The sequence below is a fragment of the Meleagris gallopavo genome, chromosome 14, assembly GCF_905368555.1.
Source record: "Meleagris gallopavo chromosome 14, MGAL_WU_HG_1.1, whole genome shotgun sequence".
Lineage (NCBI taxonomy): Eukaryota > Metazoa > Chordata > Aves > Galliformes > Phasianidae > Meleagris > Meleagris gallopavo.
In genome coordinates this window covers 2,666,621-2,680,252 of record NC_139417.1, presented here as the reverse complement: position 1 = coordinate 2,680,252, position 13,632 = coordinate 2,666,621, and the positions used below count along the sequence as shown (strand labels likewise).

General features: G+C 53.8%; 2 protein-coding genes across 2 annotated transcripts; both read left to right on the top strand.

The window, feature by feature from the left end:
- Window positions 1–2,376: 2,376 nt before the first annotated feature.
- Window positions 2,377–3,773, top strand: LOC104913097 (uncharacterized). Its single transcript, XM_085236100.1, has 4 exons — window positions 2,377–2,423; window positions 2,642–2,755; window positions 2,886–3,004; window positions 3,169–3,773. The coding sequence occupies exons 1-4, from the start codon at window positions 2,392–2,394 to the stop codon at window positions 3,771–3,773; spliced, it is 870 nt and encodes a 289-aa protein (XP_085092226.1). The 5' UTR covers window positions 2,377–2,391.
- A 1,585-nt stretch (window positions 3,774–5,358) lies between these two features.
- LOC104913122 (E3 ubiquitin-protein ligase RNF123-like) lies at window positions 5,359–13,191 on the top strand. Its single transcript, XM_085236003.1, has 10 exons — window positions 5,359–6,080; window positions 7,029–7,113; window positions 9,343–9,422; window positions 10,231–10,328; window positions 10,849–10,903; window positions 11,219–11,304; window positions 11,564–11,688; window positions 12,292–12,384; window positions 12,558–12,631; window positions 13,117–13,191. Exons 1-8 carry the CDS (start codon window positions 5,999–6,001, stop codon window positions 12,326–12,328), a joined length of 648 nt encoding a protein of 215 aa, XP_085092129.1. The 5' UTR covers window positions 5,359–5,998; the 3' UTR covers window positions 12,329–12,384; window positions 12,558–12,631; window positions 13,117–13,191.
- Window positions 13,192–13,632: the final 441 nt, after the last annotated feature.

Genomic DNA, 13,632 nt, shown 5'->3' with positions numbered 1-13,632 from the left:
AATCAGTTCAGGGCCCCTCACTGCAAGAAAGACATGGAGGCCCTGCAGTGTGTCCGTGGAAGGGCAACGGGGCAGGAAAGGGTCAGGAACAAAAGGCCGCTGAAGAGCGGCAGAATGAAATGGGGCTGTTCAGTCCGGAGGCGGCTCAGGAGAGGCCTCATCGCTCCCTATAACAGCCTGAAAGGCCTCTTCTCCCAGGTAACAGCGATGGGACGAGAGGGAAGGGCCTCAAGTTGCACCAGGGGAGGTCCCCGTTGGATGTTAGGAAGGACATCTTTGCTGAACGAGCGGTCGGGCACTGGCACAGCTGCCCGGGGAGCTGGGGGAGTCAGCGTCCATGGAGGCGTTCCAGAACCGTGGGGATGTGGCACTGAGGGACGTGGGCAGGTGGGGGGGTGGACGGTGGGACTTGGTGATCTCAGAGGCCTTTGCCAACCATAGAGATTCTGTGATGCTGTGAGTCGAGTCATTTATTGTAACGAGAGGTAATCAGCAGCAAGCAAGCAAAAAGTCACGGAAACACCTGAACGCTCGATTGGGACACTGAGGGAGCCACAGGCCCGGTAGCATTCAGGTGGGGCCAGGAGGGTGGACGCGTCGCCCGGTGCCTTCAGCAGCACCAACACGCCGGGTTCCAGCGGGGCTGCGTCCGGCACCGGGCCCCTCACCCTGCGCTGGCTGCGAGAGCCGCCGCCCTCCTGCCTGGGTGCCCTCAGCCCCCGTGAGGTGTGATGGCGTCACAGAGGGTGGCACGGAACGGCCACTGTGACACGCGGGGTGTGGGACAGAGCTAAGGCTGCGCGGCTCAGGCCGAGCTCAGTGCGACCTGGTGAGGTGAGCAGGGAGGAAGGGGCTGCCTGAGGCTCCCGAGGGAGGAGGGTTCCCCAGCGCTCGGGGCCGGAGCTGAGCACTCAGCCTCGTCCCGCTTCTCCCCTAGGTTGTCACGCGGAGGAGAAAGCCTGGTGTTACTGGGACAGACACTCTGCAAGTGGTTTCCGTTAATGCACACGATGTCTGAGGGGACGCAGGAGGCCGCCGGCTCGAGGGAGCCAGGTGAGAGCAAAGTATCCCTGCACGCAGCTCCCCGCCGCCGGGCAGAGGGGTGCTGGGGGTCTGCCAGTGGCGGAGAGGGGAGATGGGGCACGCAGGGCAGCCCCCGGGGGCACCTGGCCCCACAAGCCGCTCACTGCTGTAATTCTCTCCTCTCCAGCATGCGTGCTCTGTGGCCGAGTGGATGAGGACTCGAGCATCCTTGGCCACAAAGAAGAGTACAATGGATTCTATTTCCATGAGTTTTGTGTGGTGAGTTCTCATGTGGCTCCTGACACCTCCAACCAGTGATTCCCTCCTTTCTGCCCTAACAAGAGCCTGTTCCTTCCTCTTGTACAGCTATTTGCCAGTGGTCTTTGTGACTGTATGGAATACAACAGTGAGGTATATTCTTTGACAGAAGGCCTGATACGCACAATAGGGCAGGCAGAGCGGACGGTGAGTATCGGACCAGAACAGGGAGCTTGGTGCCAGGAGAGGCATGGCGAGCATAGCCTGGTCCAGGGAAAGCAATCCCAGCCCTTGCAACCAGCTCCAAGAGAAATTCCTGCTCTTGCAGACGAGCCCTGTTCACCAGGCAGCTCTGCAGAGTGCCACCCAGCCCTGCCCCCATCCTGTGCCCTGCACAGAGGTGCGGGGCCCGCTGCGTAGGCCCTTAACCTGCTGCTGATGGGAAATGCTCTGCTCTTTCCAGCTCTGCTTCGTTTGTGGCAATCCGGGGGCCAGCATCACCTGCGCAGAGCCGGGCTGTGGCCGCAGCTTCCATCTCCCCTGCGCTTCGAAGGGTGAATGTGTCACCCAGTACATTGGAGAGTTCAAGTAAGGGCTGCCAGGCATCGCCTGTGGGCCTTTAACCCCTGCTGTCAGCACCAGCCAAAGAAGCGAGGAGCGTGCTGTGACACCTCCCAGCAGCCTGACAGAGCCAGAGTCACGGCCTGGGACTCCTTCCTGTTCCTCTGCCCTCCTCGCAGCACTTCTCACCTTGCCCATCCCTCCCATCTTCCCCCAGGTCCTTCTGCAGGGAGCACCGCCCGCAGCAGGCAGTGGAGGCAGCGCCGGAGCAGGACACAACCTGCATCGTCTGTATGGAGCCCGTGGGGGACAGCATGTCCTACAGCACCATGGTGTGCCCAGCCTGCCGACACGCCTGGTTCCACCGGGCCTGCATCCAGGTAGAAGCCCCCTCCTCACCCCATGAGCACGGCAGGTGCTCAGCAGCACCAGGCCTCCTGGTTCACGCTCACGCTGCTTCTGTTTCTGCTGCAGGAACAGGCCCTGCGTGCAGGCTTTTATTGCTTCCAGTGCCCCCTCTGCAGAGACCGAGACTGGTTTATTACAGACATGCTCTTTATGGGGATCCGAATCCCATTCAGGTTGGTGTCTTTCCGCCAGCTCTTGAGATGTGAGGACACAAGGGCTGACTCTGCCCAAGGACTGCCTCAGCAGGGCTGGCTCTTTGCAGCCATTAATATGGGCTTCAGCATCACTGGGAAGCTGGAACTGGGCATCGGGTGGAAGGGGAGGGATGCCATGGATTAGTTTTAGTCCTGGGGCAGTCAGTGCTCATTCCATTCCCTCCTTTCCCTGGCAGAGAACCAACGTGGGAGGACAACGATGCCTACGCATCTCTACTGGAGAGGCACGGGAGCTGCGATGCCAGCCACTGCCTTTACCCACACGGCAGGGAGCAGGCAGAGGGAGAGGGGTGAGTTACCTCTGCGTGGGATTGCAGCCTCACAGCCTGGGGGAGCACACACCGAGCACCAGAGCTGTGCCGGGCGCTCCCTGGCTCAGGTCACTGTGTCCTCACGGCCACAACCCGTTTGTTTCCCCAGGCCCTGGCAGCTGCTCCTCTGCAGCTCCTGTGCTGCACAAGGCACTCACCGGCGCTGTTCCAACTTGAGTCACAGCGCAGCCAGCTGGGAGTGCAACGCCTGTGCTGGAGAGGGCACCGGTAAGAGGCAAACGGCCGCGTGCTGCTGGGCTGGGGCCAGGCGAGGCCTGGCAGCGGCTGCTCAGAGCGGCCTTGCTCAAATCCCATAGCCCAGCACAAATGGCAGCCAGTTCCACCCCGTGGCTGCAATTCCATCCTGCTCACCTTTCTGCCTCCCCTTACAGCCTCCAGCACCAATTCAGATCTTCCTGGCTACAGCACCACCAGCCACGCACCATCGGGGCCAGCTGACTGTTCCCCCGTGCCTGAGAGCAGCGGCCTGTCCAGGCAGCGCAGGACAGACCGGAGGAGAATCCGCCCACGTGCACAGCGGGATGCAAATACCTGCAGTCAGTCCCAAGGACACTGTGGGAGCAGCCATAATGCTGCCCGGATTGTGGAGAGCCACACTCCAAACTCTGCCAGCCAGGGGACATCAGAGTCCTCAAGGCACTCCCCGTCAAATGGCTACAACCTCCGGTGCAGACAGGGACAGCGGGCCCGGACAAGAAGCCGCTCTCCATTGCAGCGCCCGGCCCCAGATTCTCCAAGCCAGCCCCGAACACGCCGTGGGAGCAGGCAGGCACTAACCCCAAGTGCCGAGAGCTGCACCCACAGATACACCGGACCGGGAGCATCGCGGTCCTCAAGGGTTTCCACAGCGGCTGATAGAGGACAGTCCAGGCAGACAGGCCGGGCCCGGACTCGGAGCCGCTCCCCCCTCCAACATCGGGCTGCTGAGACCAACAGCCAGCCCCGGAGACGCTGCAGGAGCCGGTCCAGGCGGTGAGGGACAGCCCAGGGGCGAAGTCACCTGCTCCACGTGCTCTATAAAGTCATCAGAATCCATCACAATAAATCTGAGAGTTCCATCATGCCACTGTCAGTTTTGTTCTTCCCTGCCTCTCCCGAGGTGGGCGGCTGTAGGGGCTGCAATGACGGGGATCTTCCCCCCAGCACACAACCCACTCCTTCCTCCCCCCAGCCTGGTTCAGGCTGAGCTGGGTTCTGGCCCTGACTCAAGTGGGGCGCAATGTTTCCAACACACAACGTGGCAGAGGCCAGGCTGGCAGCTGCAGCCCCGTTCTGGGGGTGTTTCTGTCATCATGGGGATGTCGCTGTGTTTGGGACACGCAGACAACCCCATGGCTGCTGCCGGCTGTGGGTGGGCCGGGACCCGGGCTTTCCTCGTGCGTTCAGGCAGTGCCACAGGTCTGGGGATGCCGCCGGGCTGGCGGTGGTGGCCTCGTCTCCTCGCCCTTGCCGCGATGGGAGGGTGGAGTGCGGCTGCCAGACAAAGCTGTGTTTGCTGGCCCTCCTGTGCCAGCCCAATTTAAAACTTGGCCTGCTGTTTGTTCTGCGCTTCTTCTAAAAAGGGTTCTGCTTGTGGTGCCCAGAGTGGGGAGTTCGGTGCCTGGCCTCAGTCAGAGCCCACATTTGCTGGGGCCGCATGGGCTGTGTTTGTTTTCAGGCACCCAATCACTGATCCGAGCGGTGAAGAGGCTGATGTGTGTGAGCTGCCCTCTCTCTGACCTGCTGGCAGCGCCGTCTGCTCCGGTGGGATATGCACTGTGGCACGGCAGCAGTGCTGCACCCTCCTACTTGTTCAGGGCGTCCAGAAGCTCAGGTCCCTGGCCGGTCACTCCGCATGGCACTTGCCAAGTTCCTAACTCGTCTCAGACCAACTTACTACACGCTCTGTATAAGATGCGTCGCAGAATCTCAGCATGGTTTGATTGAGAGGGACCTTACGGCCCCCCAGCCCCACCCCTGCCATGGTCTGGCTGCCCCCCAGCTCGGGCTGCCCAGGGCCCCTCCATGGCCTGGGGCACCTCCAGGGATGGCAGCCACAGCTCTGGGCAGCGCTGCCAGCGCTTCACTGCCCTCTGAGCAAAGAATTTCTTCCTAATATCTCACCTAAATCTCCCCTCTTTCAGTTTGAAGTTGTTACCCCTTGACCTTTTACTATCAGACAGTGTAAAAGGTCACTCTCCCTCCTACCTGTAAGCTCCCCTCGAGTACTGCAAGGTCACAGTGAGGTCTCCCTGGAGCCTTCCCTTCTCCGTGCTGCCCGCCCCCATCTCCCTCAGCCTGTCTCCATAGGAGAGGTGCTCCAGCCCGCCAAGCATCTTCGTGGCCTCCTCTGGCCCCGCTCCAACAGCCCCACAGCCCTCCTTTGCTGGGACCCCAGGCCTGGACGCAGTGCTCCAGGTGGGGCCTCATGAGGGCAAAGCAGAGGTGGAACAACCCCCTCCCTGCCTGCTGCCCCCCTCTGTTGATGCAGCCCAGGATGCTGTTGGCCTTCCAGGCTGTGAGCGCACGCTGCTGGCTCATACAGAACTTTCTGTCCATCAGGACCCCCCGAGTCCTTCTCTTAGTCCTTCTGCTCTGAAAGAATTATTCTCCCAGTCTGTAGACGTATCTGGTATTGCCCCAAGCCAAGTACAGCACCTTGCCCTTAGGCTTACTGACCTTTGTTAAGTTCACATGGGCCCACTTCTCAAGTTTGTCCAGCTCCCTCTGGATGGTATCCTTTCCTTCCGTCTTATCAGCTGCACCACCCAAGTTGGTGTAATCCACAGACATGCTAATCCCACTGTAGATGTCATTGGTAATGATGTTGAAGAGCACCGGTCTTAAGATGGACCCCCTGAGGGACACCGCTTGCCACTGGCTCCCACCTGGACATAATGCTGCCAACCAGCCACTTCCTTACCCACCACACAGTCCATGCTTCAAATCCATATCTTGGGAAAGATTGGGAAAATCCTGGGAAGATTTTGGGCAGTTGGACAAGTGGATCTGGGAGCAGGATTGGCAGCTGTCACCGGCTTTGGGCTCTTGTGTGGTGGCGTTAGTGGTGGCACTTTGTCTCCTTTGGCTTAACCCAGTTGTTTACTCCAGGTGCATGAACCCACAAGAAAGGGAGAAGTCCTCAGGTGTCAGCATCCTCCCCAGCAAGTTCTGTTCTAGCTGTCTGCCTTACCTCCGCTCTGGAGCCGGTGCCTGTGAAGAATGACCTCACGGGGTGCTGGGACGGCTCTCTCAAGGAAGAACTACAGGCTGAGCACTGGGCCAGAGAAGTCCAAGGTTGCAGGTATGGGCTGAGCATGCTTTGTATGAGCAGGACTGCTGTGGATCGCGGTGAGCGGCCCTGGCCTCACCTGAGATCACCTGCGTTCCAGTTGCACTTATCTTGCTGATAAGAGGCATAGCGGGGCTGAAACAGTAAATCTCTGAGCTGAGGTGAGGTTTTGGGAGGGCCTTTCCTGCCGTATGAAGGACTCCACCAGCAGCTCAGGTCACAGTGCCCTTTCTTCAGCGATGTGAGGCTGGAGGGCGTGGAGTTGCTGTCTTTGTCCCATCCGACTCGGGGCAGATGGCTTCTCAGGTTCTGAGATCAGTCTTTTCCTTGGAGATGTCGGTACCTGGTAAGCAGTCCATTTTCTCCTGGACTGACCAATCCATCAGAATCGTGCTTGTAAGATCACAGATCTGGGATTTGAGGGCTCTGTGGCACCCAGAGCTTTGTGACACAAGGGAAAGCTTTGCACAACGAAAGCTGGTGTGAGGTTTACAGGACTAAAGAGAACTGTGAGTTTAGTCTAGATGATCTGTGTCTTCAAGCCTTCCTGTTTCTGCATCTTTAGTACAGTTAAACTAAAATGTTCCAGGACATCAGGAATTATAACACCAGTATTATTTGTGTTTGTTTATGGGGGTTTGGTTTTGCTTTTAAATTGGATCCCCACTTTCAAATTTGAAGTTACTTTATCTGGCAGTAGTAAGCAGGGCTCCTGAAGATGTGGTCTCACCCTGGAGAATCACTGGTAGCCAGAAACACTGGTAGCCTCCTCTGTTGCAGAATTGCACTCGCTCCATGTTGCTGGGCTCAAGGGCCGTTAGTGAAGAGAGTGTGAAGGTAAATAACTTCTTGGAGCTCTGTCTTCCCCTGTGTTGGTCTGCAAACCTTGCTGCTTGTACTCGAAGTTAATGCTTTGATTTCTAACTCTCTAAGGTTCTTTTTCTCTCTTTTTTTCTCAAGGCATTGTGAACAGCAGGCTGCTGAATGACTATCTGCATCGGGTCTTCTCCAGTGCTGATGGGAACCAGCCTGCAGCTGCTTACAGGTATGGGACTTCTTACTCTCTAGATGGCAGTGATGCTGCGTCAGTCCCCTGCATGTACAACCCCATACAAAAGATCACGAGGCAATATTTCTGAAACAAATAGGCAGGTATGCATTCCCCTTCTCATTTCTGTTCCCTCTCTGCTTGGGAAGAAGCGCAAAATGCACAGGTTTTAGCTAATGAAAAGTATGTCATCAGTGCCCGGTAAACTGAATGCAAGGCTGCTACTTGTACATCGAAGAGCATATGCTTCTCAGGCAGTGGAATCGTCAGTGCTTTTCGTGTTAGGAGTCACCAAAGGAAAAGGCACACAAAATTGCTGTACAATGTCTGTTTCCATCTCTTTGCTTTCATTTCTCCTTCGCCTTGTAGTCCAGCAACTTGTAGCTTTGGATGAGAGGAAGGTCTTTTGCCTTTAATTTTTTTGGCAGAGGCAAGTCAGCTGGGTGCCCAGCAGGTCCAAGTGTTGCAGAGAGGCAGGCGTGCAGCTGCTGCTGGGTGGGCGGTGCTGCAGGGTGGGCTGGGGTCATGTTCCCCAGGCTATACTTAGTAGTGCCAGCTCAAATGTGAGCCTGTGGCTGCTAAAAATAGCTCTTGGTTCTCTGTGTGCTTGATGAGCTGAGGTTCTTGTGGGGGGAGGCAAGGTGGGTTATGTTACTTGGCCACAAGCTCTCCTGCCAACATGCCTTGGTATGTTCCATGTGCCCAGGAGTTTTGGTTGTCAGCACTGCTAACTTCTTTGCCTGGCAAGCACAGAACTGATAGTTTGTTGGATTGGTCCCTCTGTTTGTAGCTCCCTTCCAATCTTCTCCCTGCACTTGGTAGAAAGCCCAGTAGCAGTCAGATTGGTCTCAAAAATAGTATTTACTACATGAGAGCAACTTTTGTGGTGTGACATGTTGTCTTTTGGGGAGCTCGTAAATCTCTCTGGCTGTCCTCTGTCTGTCTCGTGCTCTTCTGCCTCTTTCCTGTGCTCCTTCTCCATGCTAGCTGCTGATATAGCTGCTTTGCTGAAGCCGTTCTCTCCTGCTGCTTCTTTGATTCTTCTTTGCTTCTTCTGTGTATCTTCACATCCATTGGGCTTTCAGAATGTCTCTCACCACTTCTTCAAAAAGCGCCTGGTCCCAAAGAAGTGGAATGGTTGTTCCACAGATGAGTGGAAATGGGAACCAGGATAGGAAAAGCCAGCAATTCTCACAGTAATAAAGGGAAATCACGATGGTCCCACAAACACAACACAAGCAGTGCTGTTCTGTTAATCTTTGGGAATTTTTAAAAGGAAAAGAGCACGAAATGACCAAGTTTGCTGCTATTACAAAGTGATGTAGTGAAAGGGGAGCAGCCCCAACTTTACGCATTAAGTAGTGGGTCTGGACTGATTTCTGCTGCACAGGAGTGTGACTGGAGGGAGATAAACTCTTCAGTAAGTTAGGAAAAAAAAAGCAGATGGGAAGTAAAGGATTGTTAGCAAAGGGATTCTGGAAACGGAAAATCATTATGCCACAGAATGAATTTGTGGTCAACCCTCATCTTGATTAGCATGCTGTGGTGGCACCAGCTCCAAAAGGCTATCTTGGAGCTGCGGAGATTTTGGGGAAGAGTAAGAGCAACAGCTACGAGTCTGGAAAATCTGCTGTACGAGGAATAACTAAGTGAGCCAACCTTGAGATGAGAGAACTGAGAGGGTCTATGTGGAAGGTCTCTGCAGTGGTAGCCTGGAGGGTGTTGGTGAGGCATTTTACTTTATTACAGAAAGTGTGAAGACAAAATGTTTTTGGCTGTTCTCGTGGAGATGATGGGTGAGCTTGACCTCTGGCTGTGCTGCTACAGCTGCTGATATGGTCTTCTTTCTGGTTTTGTATTATGAAGTACTTGGGAAAAGAACTAAATCCTGTCCTGTGCTGTGTTTGTATGATGCCAGCCTCAGCAATGTCCCAGTCTTTATTTATTGCCAGTACAGGCTGGCAAAATACTGCTTAGCAGGCTGAAGACCGAAGGATGCTCTGTTAACTGCTTCATTTGTTCGCACTGTATTTGGTTCTTGTTTCATTCATTGCACCAGCATGCTGGTCAGCACATTCCTTGGATCCACGACAAGAAGCTCAGATCGACAGAACTTCCTGGTTCCTGTGTCAACACGATCCTATGCTGACACGTGTCTGGACTGAAACGCTGTAAAACTTGAAGGCAGAGCTTTCTGAAGTGCTCCTGTGTGTGTTTATTCCCTAGAAAGCACCTGACGTTCCAGAACCTGCAGGAGCACCTCGACCGGTTGCTAGCAGAGGAGAATGGCTCTGAAGACAGCCAAGGTAGGAGGCACAAGATGCCTGCAGTCTGTGTTTGTGCTGTCTAACTGGGGGGAACAAGTTATGTCATGCAACACAGTTCCCTGAGTAAGCAGTTTTCTGCCATCTTGTGCTCTAATTTGTTGTCCCTTTACATCCTGCCTGCTAGCAGCCCATCAGACAGCCCTCACGCAGGTCTGCTTGTCGATGGAGGAGGCAGGTCTCCAGGTGGCAGTGCCTGAAAAAGCAGGTTTGGAGCAGTAGTTGGATATATTCCAATGATAGTGACATGCAGAGCCTTTGCCATGACCAGCTGTGAGGAGTGCTGTCCCCACTGGGAATCGTAGAGGCCTGTAGATGATTTCTGGCTATGGGTCTCCGCTGGGGATGTTTGCTTAGGGCCTCAGCCTGTTGCCTCTGTTCTTGGTAGCATCTGTTTCCCTGAAAGAGGTAGGATGTGGCAGGATGCATCCTGGCTCTTCTCCTACAAAGCATTTTTCTTGCAGACCACAGTCAGAGCTTGCCCTCAGTTATGTGATACGCTGGCCAAACATTTGGCTCAGAGTTTGACCTTTGAACTTTGCAGAGATAAAACTTTCAGATGACATGAAGGCTCATTTATGATTTGACTGCTGCGTAGCTTAGGCCTAGGGTATTGCTGTGCAAGCTTCCTTTTAAATCTCATGGGTATCCTGAAGTTCTTTCCTGGAGTTCTCATGGTCTGATGTGTGCAACACTGAGTGCAGAATTCAGGTACCATTGTAGTCTATCCAGCGACCTTTAAATCCTGCACATCTTTTTCTAACAAGTTATCCGCAACTCTTTGTTTCAGATCAGTTAACAGAGGGCCGGCTCGGTCCCTCTACTGTGGTGCTTGACCACACGAGTGGCTTTGAGGGGCTCCTGCTGGTTGATGATGACTTACTTAGGGTGAGTGTGATGCTGGCTGCTGCAGGAAATGGGCATCTTGTGCCTCCTACCTTGGCTGTCTTCGGAGCTCTCGGTTTGTTTGTCATGGCATGTCCTCCCTTACACTGGCTTTGTAGTATGTTGTTAAATGGAATCTACTGAAAAAGCTGAGGAGTCCTGGAGGAAATGCTCTCTCCTGGGAAAAGGTCTAGCAGTACTCCCAAGTCTTAGCAAGCTCTGAGTGGAGCTGCAAGGGTGGGGAAGTGTTACGCTGGCCCAGTGGCTCACAGAAGAGCTTGGCTAAGCAAGGGGAGGAGATGGCAACCAAGTTTTCTGTCCCTCCCTTCCTCCAGTCCTCTTCCTTCCTTTCTTGTTATGTTGTTTAACAGTGAGGACAAGCTGAGGCCAAGCTGCTATACTTTTTCCTTTCTCCTTTGTCTCTATCAGTTTCCTGCTGGTCTGTTAGCTGATATTCTTCACTACACTTTGGGTTTGAGGCCTTATTGCCTAACTTTGTAATATCTTCTGTTTATTGGTCCAGGTGATTGGCCACAGTAACTTTGGCTCTATCAGGGCCACAATGTGCGTGTACAAAGGTAAGAAGATAAGTGGGTGATGCTTTGATTAAGATCCTAGGAAGAATGCATGGAGAGTTACACAATTGGCGAGCACAGGAAATCTTGCATATGTTGCAGTTCCAGAGCTCTGTCTTCCCAAATTCATCCACTGGCTTTCCAGGAAGTCAGGAGGGTGGAGAATTGTGTGGTGCCCCAGTGAAGAGCTGGGAGGGGAGTCCTGGGGATGTTGCAAATACCCTTTGTGCGCCGGGTTATTTTCTATGGGAACATTTACTCCTCTAACAATGAGTTAAGTGGCACGGATTTACTGTGTGGTATCTCTTTTTTTGTCAGGGAAATGGATTTATGAGGTGCTTATCTCCTCCCAGGGACTCATGCAGATTGGCTGCTGTACTCTCAACTGCAGATTTAATCAGGAGGTAGTGTAACTCCTCCTCTTTGCCTGGGGGAGGCAGGCCCAAGCCAGCTCTTGTCAGGCACTGGGTGGGATGTTTGGTGCTGGGAAGGTTTGCCATTTGCAAATGGGCAAACCTCACTCTTATGGTGAGTTTTGCCTGCTCATTGCAAGCTTCTGTAGGTACCTGGTTTCGTGCTGGCAAAGGGATGTAAATCAAGCTTCAGTCTTTGCTGGGAAGTGACTCTGCCTTGAAGGCTGTTGACCTGCCTGTCTTCCTGCAGTGCAAGGTGTATCTGGTGGAAGATGTGCTCATGACCTTCCTGTTGAGCATCCTGGAGGAGGTGGGGCAGTGGAGGCCCATCCCCTTATTCAGCAGCTGCTGGATCTCATGTTGCTTCCCATGGAGGTGAGTTGTTAGAGCACTGTGAGGTGCTTAGAATAGGAGCATCCACTGGAACATGCTGGTAGTGATCAACTTCTTTGCCTTCCTGGTGACAAGATCCCGTTTTGTGGTAGACTGTCTTTTTCCTGAGATTATCTTGCTGACCAAGTGAAGCCAATCGTGCTGGTGGGGGTGTGCCAGGATTGTAGAAGAGACAGTATTTGTCCCACTGGTTGGCTGTCAGTTGGACTCAACAAGGCAGTTCCTCCACCATCACGTTTAACAAGAGTAGCTTGTCTTTCCCTTCTGGATTGATTCTGCCAGGGCTGAGTTGAGTAGGTTTGGGGGCTGTGGGGAGGGGTGACTCAGCCCAGCCAAATAGGACCTGGGACTTTGGCTTGTCCACTGGGTTGGTTTTACTTGCACAGAAGCTTATTCCCCTGTAGCAAAGTGATAGAAGCAACCGCTGCTCACATTCTCCTGTTGAGTAAGGTGAGCAAATGCTGTGGGTTCACAGTGCCTGTGTTTTCAATACAGAAGAAAATGCTGCATCCTTCCAAATCTGCACTGTGGGAACTATAGCTGTTCCTGACATCATCCCGTTGCTGTTGTTTCTTTTTTCCTCAGGAATATGAAGTGCACGAGTGCCTCAAGCAGCTACTGATGTCACTGCTACGGGCCTACAGGTTCTCTCCTATCATCCCAGACCTAGGATTACAAGTGAGTTGCACTTCTGAGTCTCCAGGAATCTGTGACCAGGCAGCTTCTGTTATGTCCCCTTGTCCAAAGGTCCCCAGTGTTTTGGATTATCTGCAGTTATTTAGTCTAGCAGTGGCAGTTCTGTCCCACTGTACCTCTATAGATTGAGTCAGTTTTGCTTCTCATTTCCCTAGATTCACTACCTCCGGCTCACCATTGCAGTCCTGAAGCATGAGAAATCCAGGAAATACCTCCTCAGCAATGTTCTGTATCCTTTGTGCCTCCTCGGTTCTCTGTTCTCCCTACCCTCAATAATGCAGCCAAGGAGACTGCAAGGATTAGCAGGTCCCAGGAGGCAGAAGCCACCCCATCTTTGAGGGGTCGTTTCTCATTTTTCAAGTCTCCTCTGTTTGCCTGACACCATTCTCTGCAAAGTCCTGCTTTGAGGAGCGGGAAGCAGTGCCATGAAGGTCACACCATTCTAACACACAGGGCTTTATTTCTACCTGACCCGCTTCTCTTATGTCCTTAGGCATTAGGGCAGACCACTGCTCTAACTCCTTTCAGAGCTGACTAACTGCCATCCATTTGGGCAGCTCCTGTGCTGAGTGCAGGAGGCTTCTCCCAGGAGCAGGAGGCTCTGTATTTTGCAGAGCTTTGAGTGGTTTTGGAGCGGGGTCTCTCTACAGCTCTGGAAACATACCCCATCCCTTCTCTGTCACAGTTCTTGTGCTTCCTTTAACTTTGCTGCAGCTTTGATGTGCTCCGTTCAGTTGTGTTCTTCTACATTAAGAGCCCGCTGCGTGTGGAGGAGGCTGGTTTGCAGGAGCTCATTCCCACCACGTGGTGGCCGAACCGCTTCACCAAGGAGGTGAGTCAGGGCACATCTGCTAAGGAGACCAAAGGACCTCGGTAGTCTGTGGGCCCTTGTTAATGCAGGGAAACCCAGCAGAGCTGCGTGGAAGCTGTGCCCCTGTCATCTGCTGTTAGGGTGTGTGTCTCAGGGCTGGGGAGGTGACAGTTTTCCATGGCATCAGATTTGGAAGGGAACCTCACAGAGTCAAAGAAGTTGCAGATGGGCTTGTGTGTCCTCAGAAGACCTCCTGCCTGAGTTGTTACAAGGGCAAGGAGGGCCGGTTAGGTGTGCTTGTGTCCACATACTCATGCCTTGTTTCAGTGAGTTTCTTCTCCGGCTTTGGCAGGATGCTGCCCCATGCTGTGTACTCCTCCTGATCTCTGTCTGTTCCTCAACCAGGGCAAGGAGAGCAA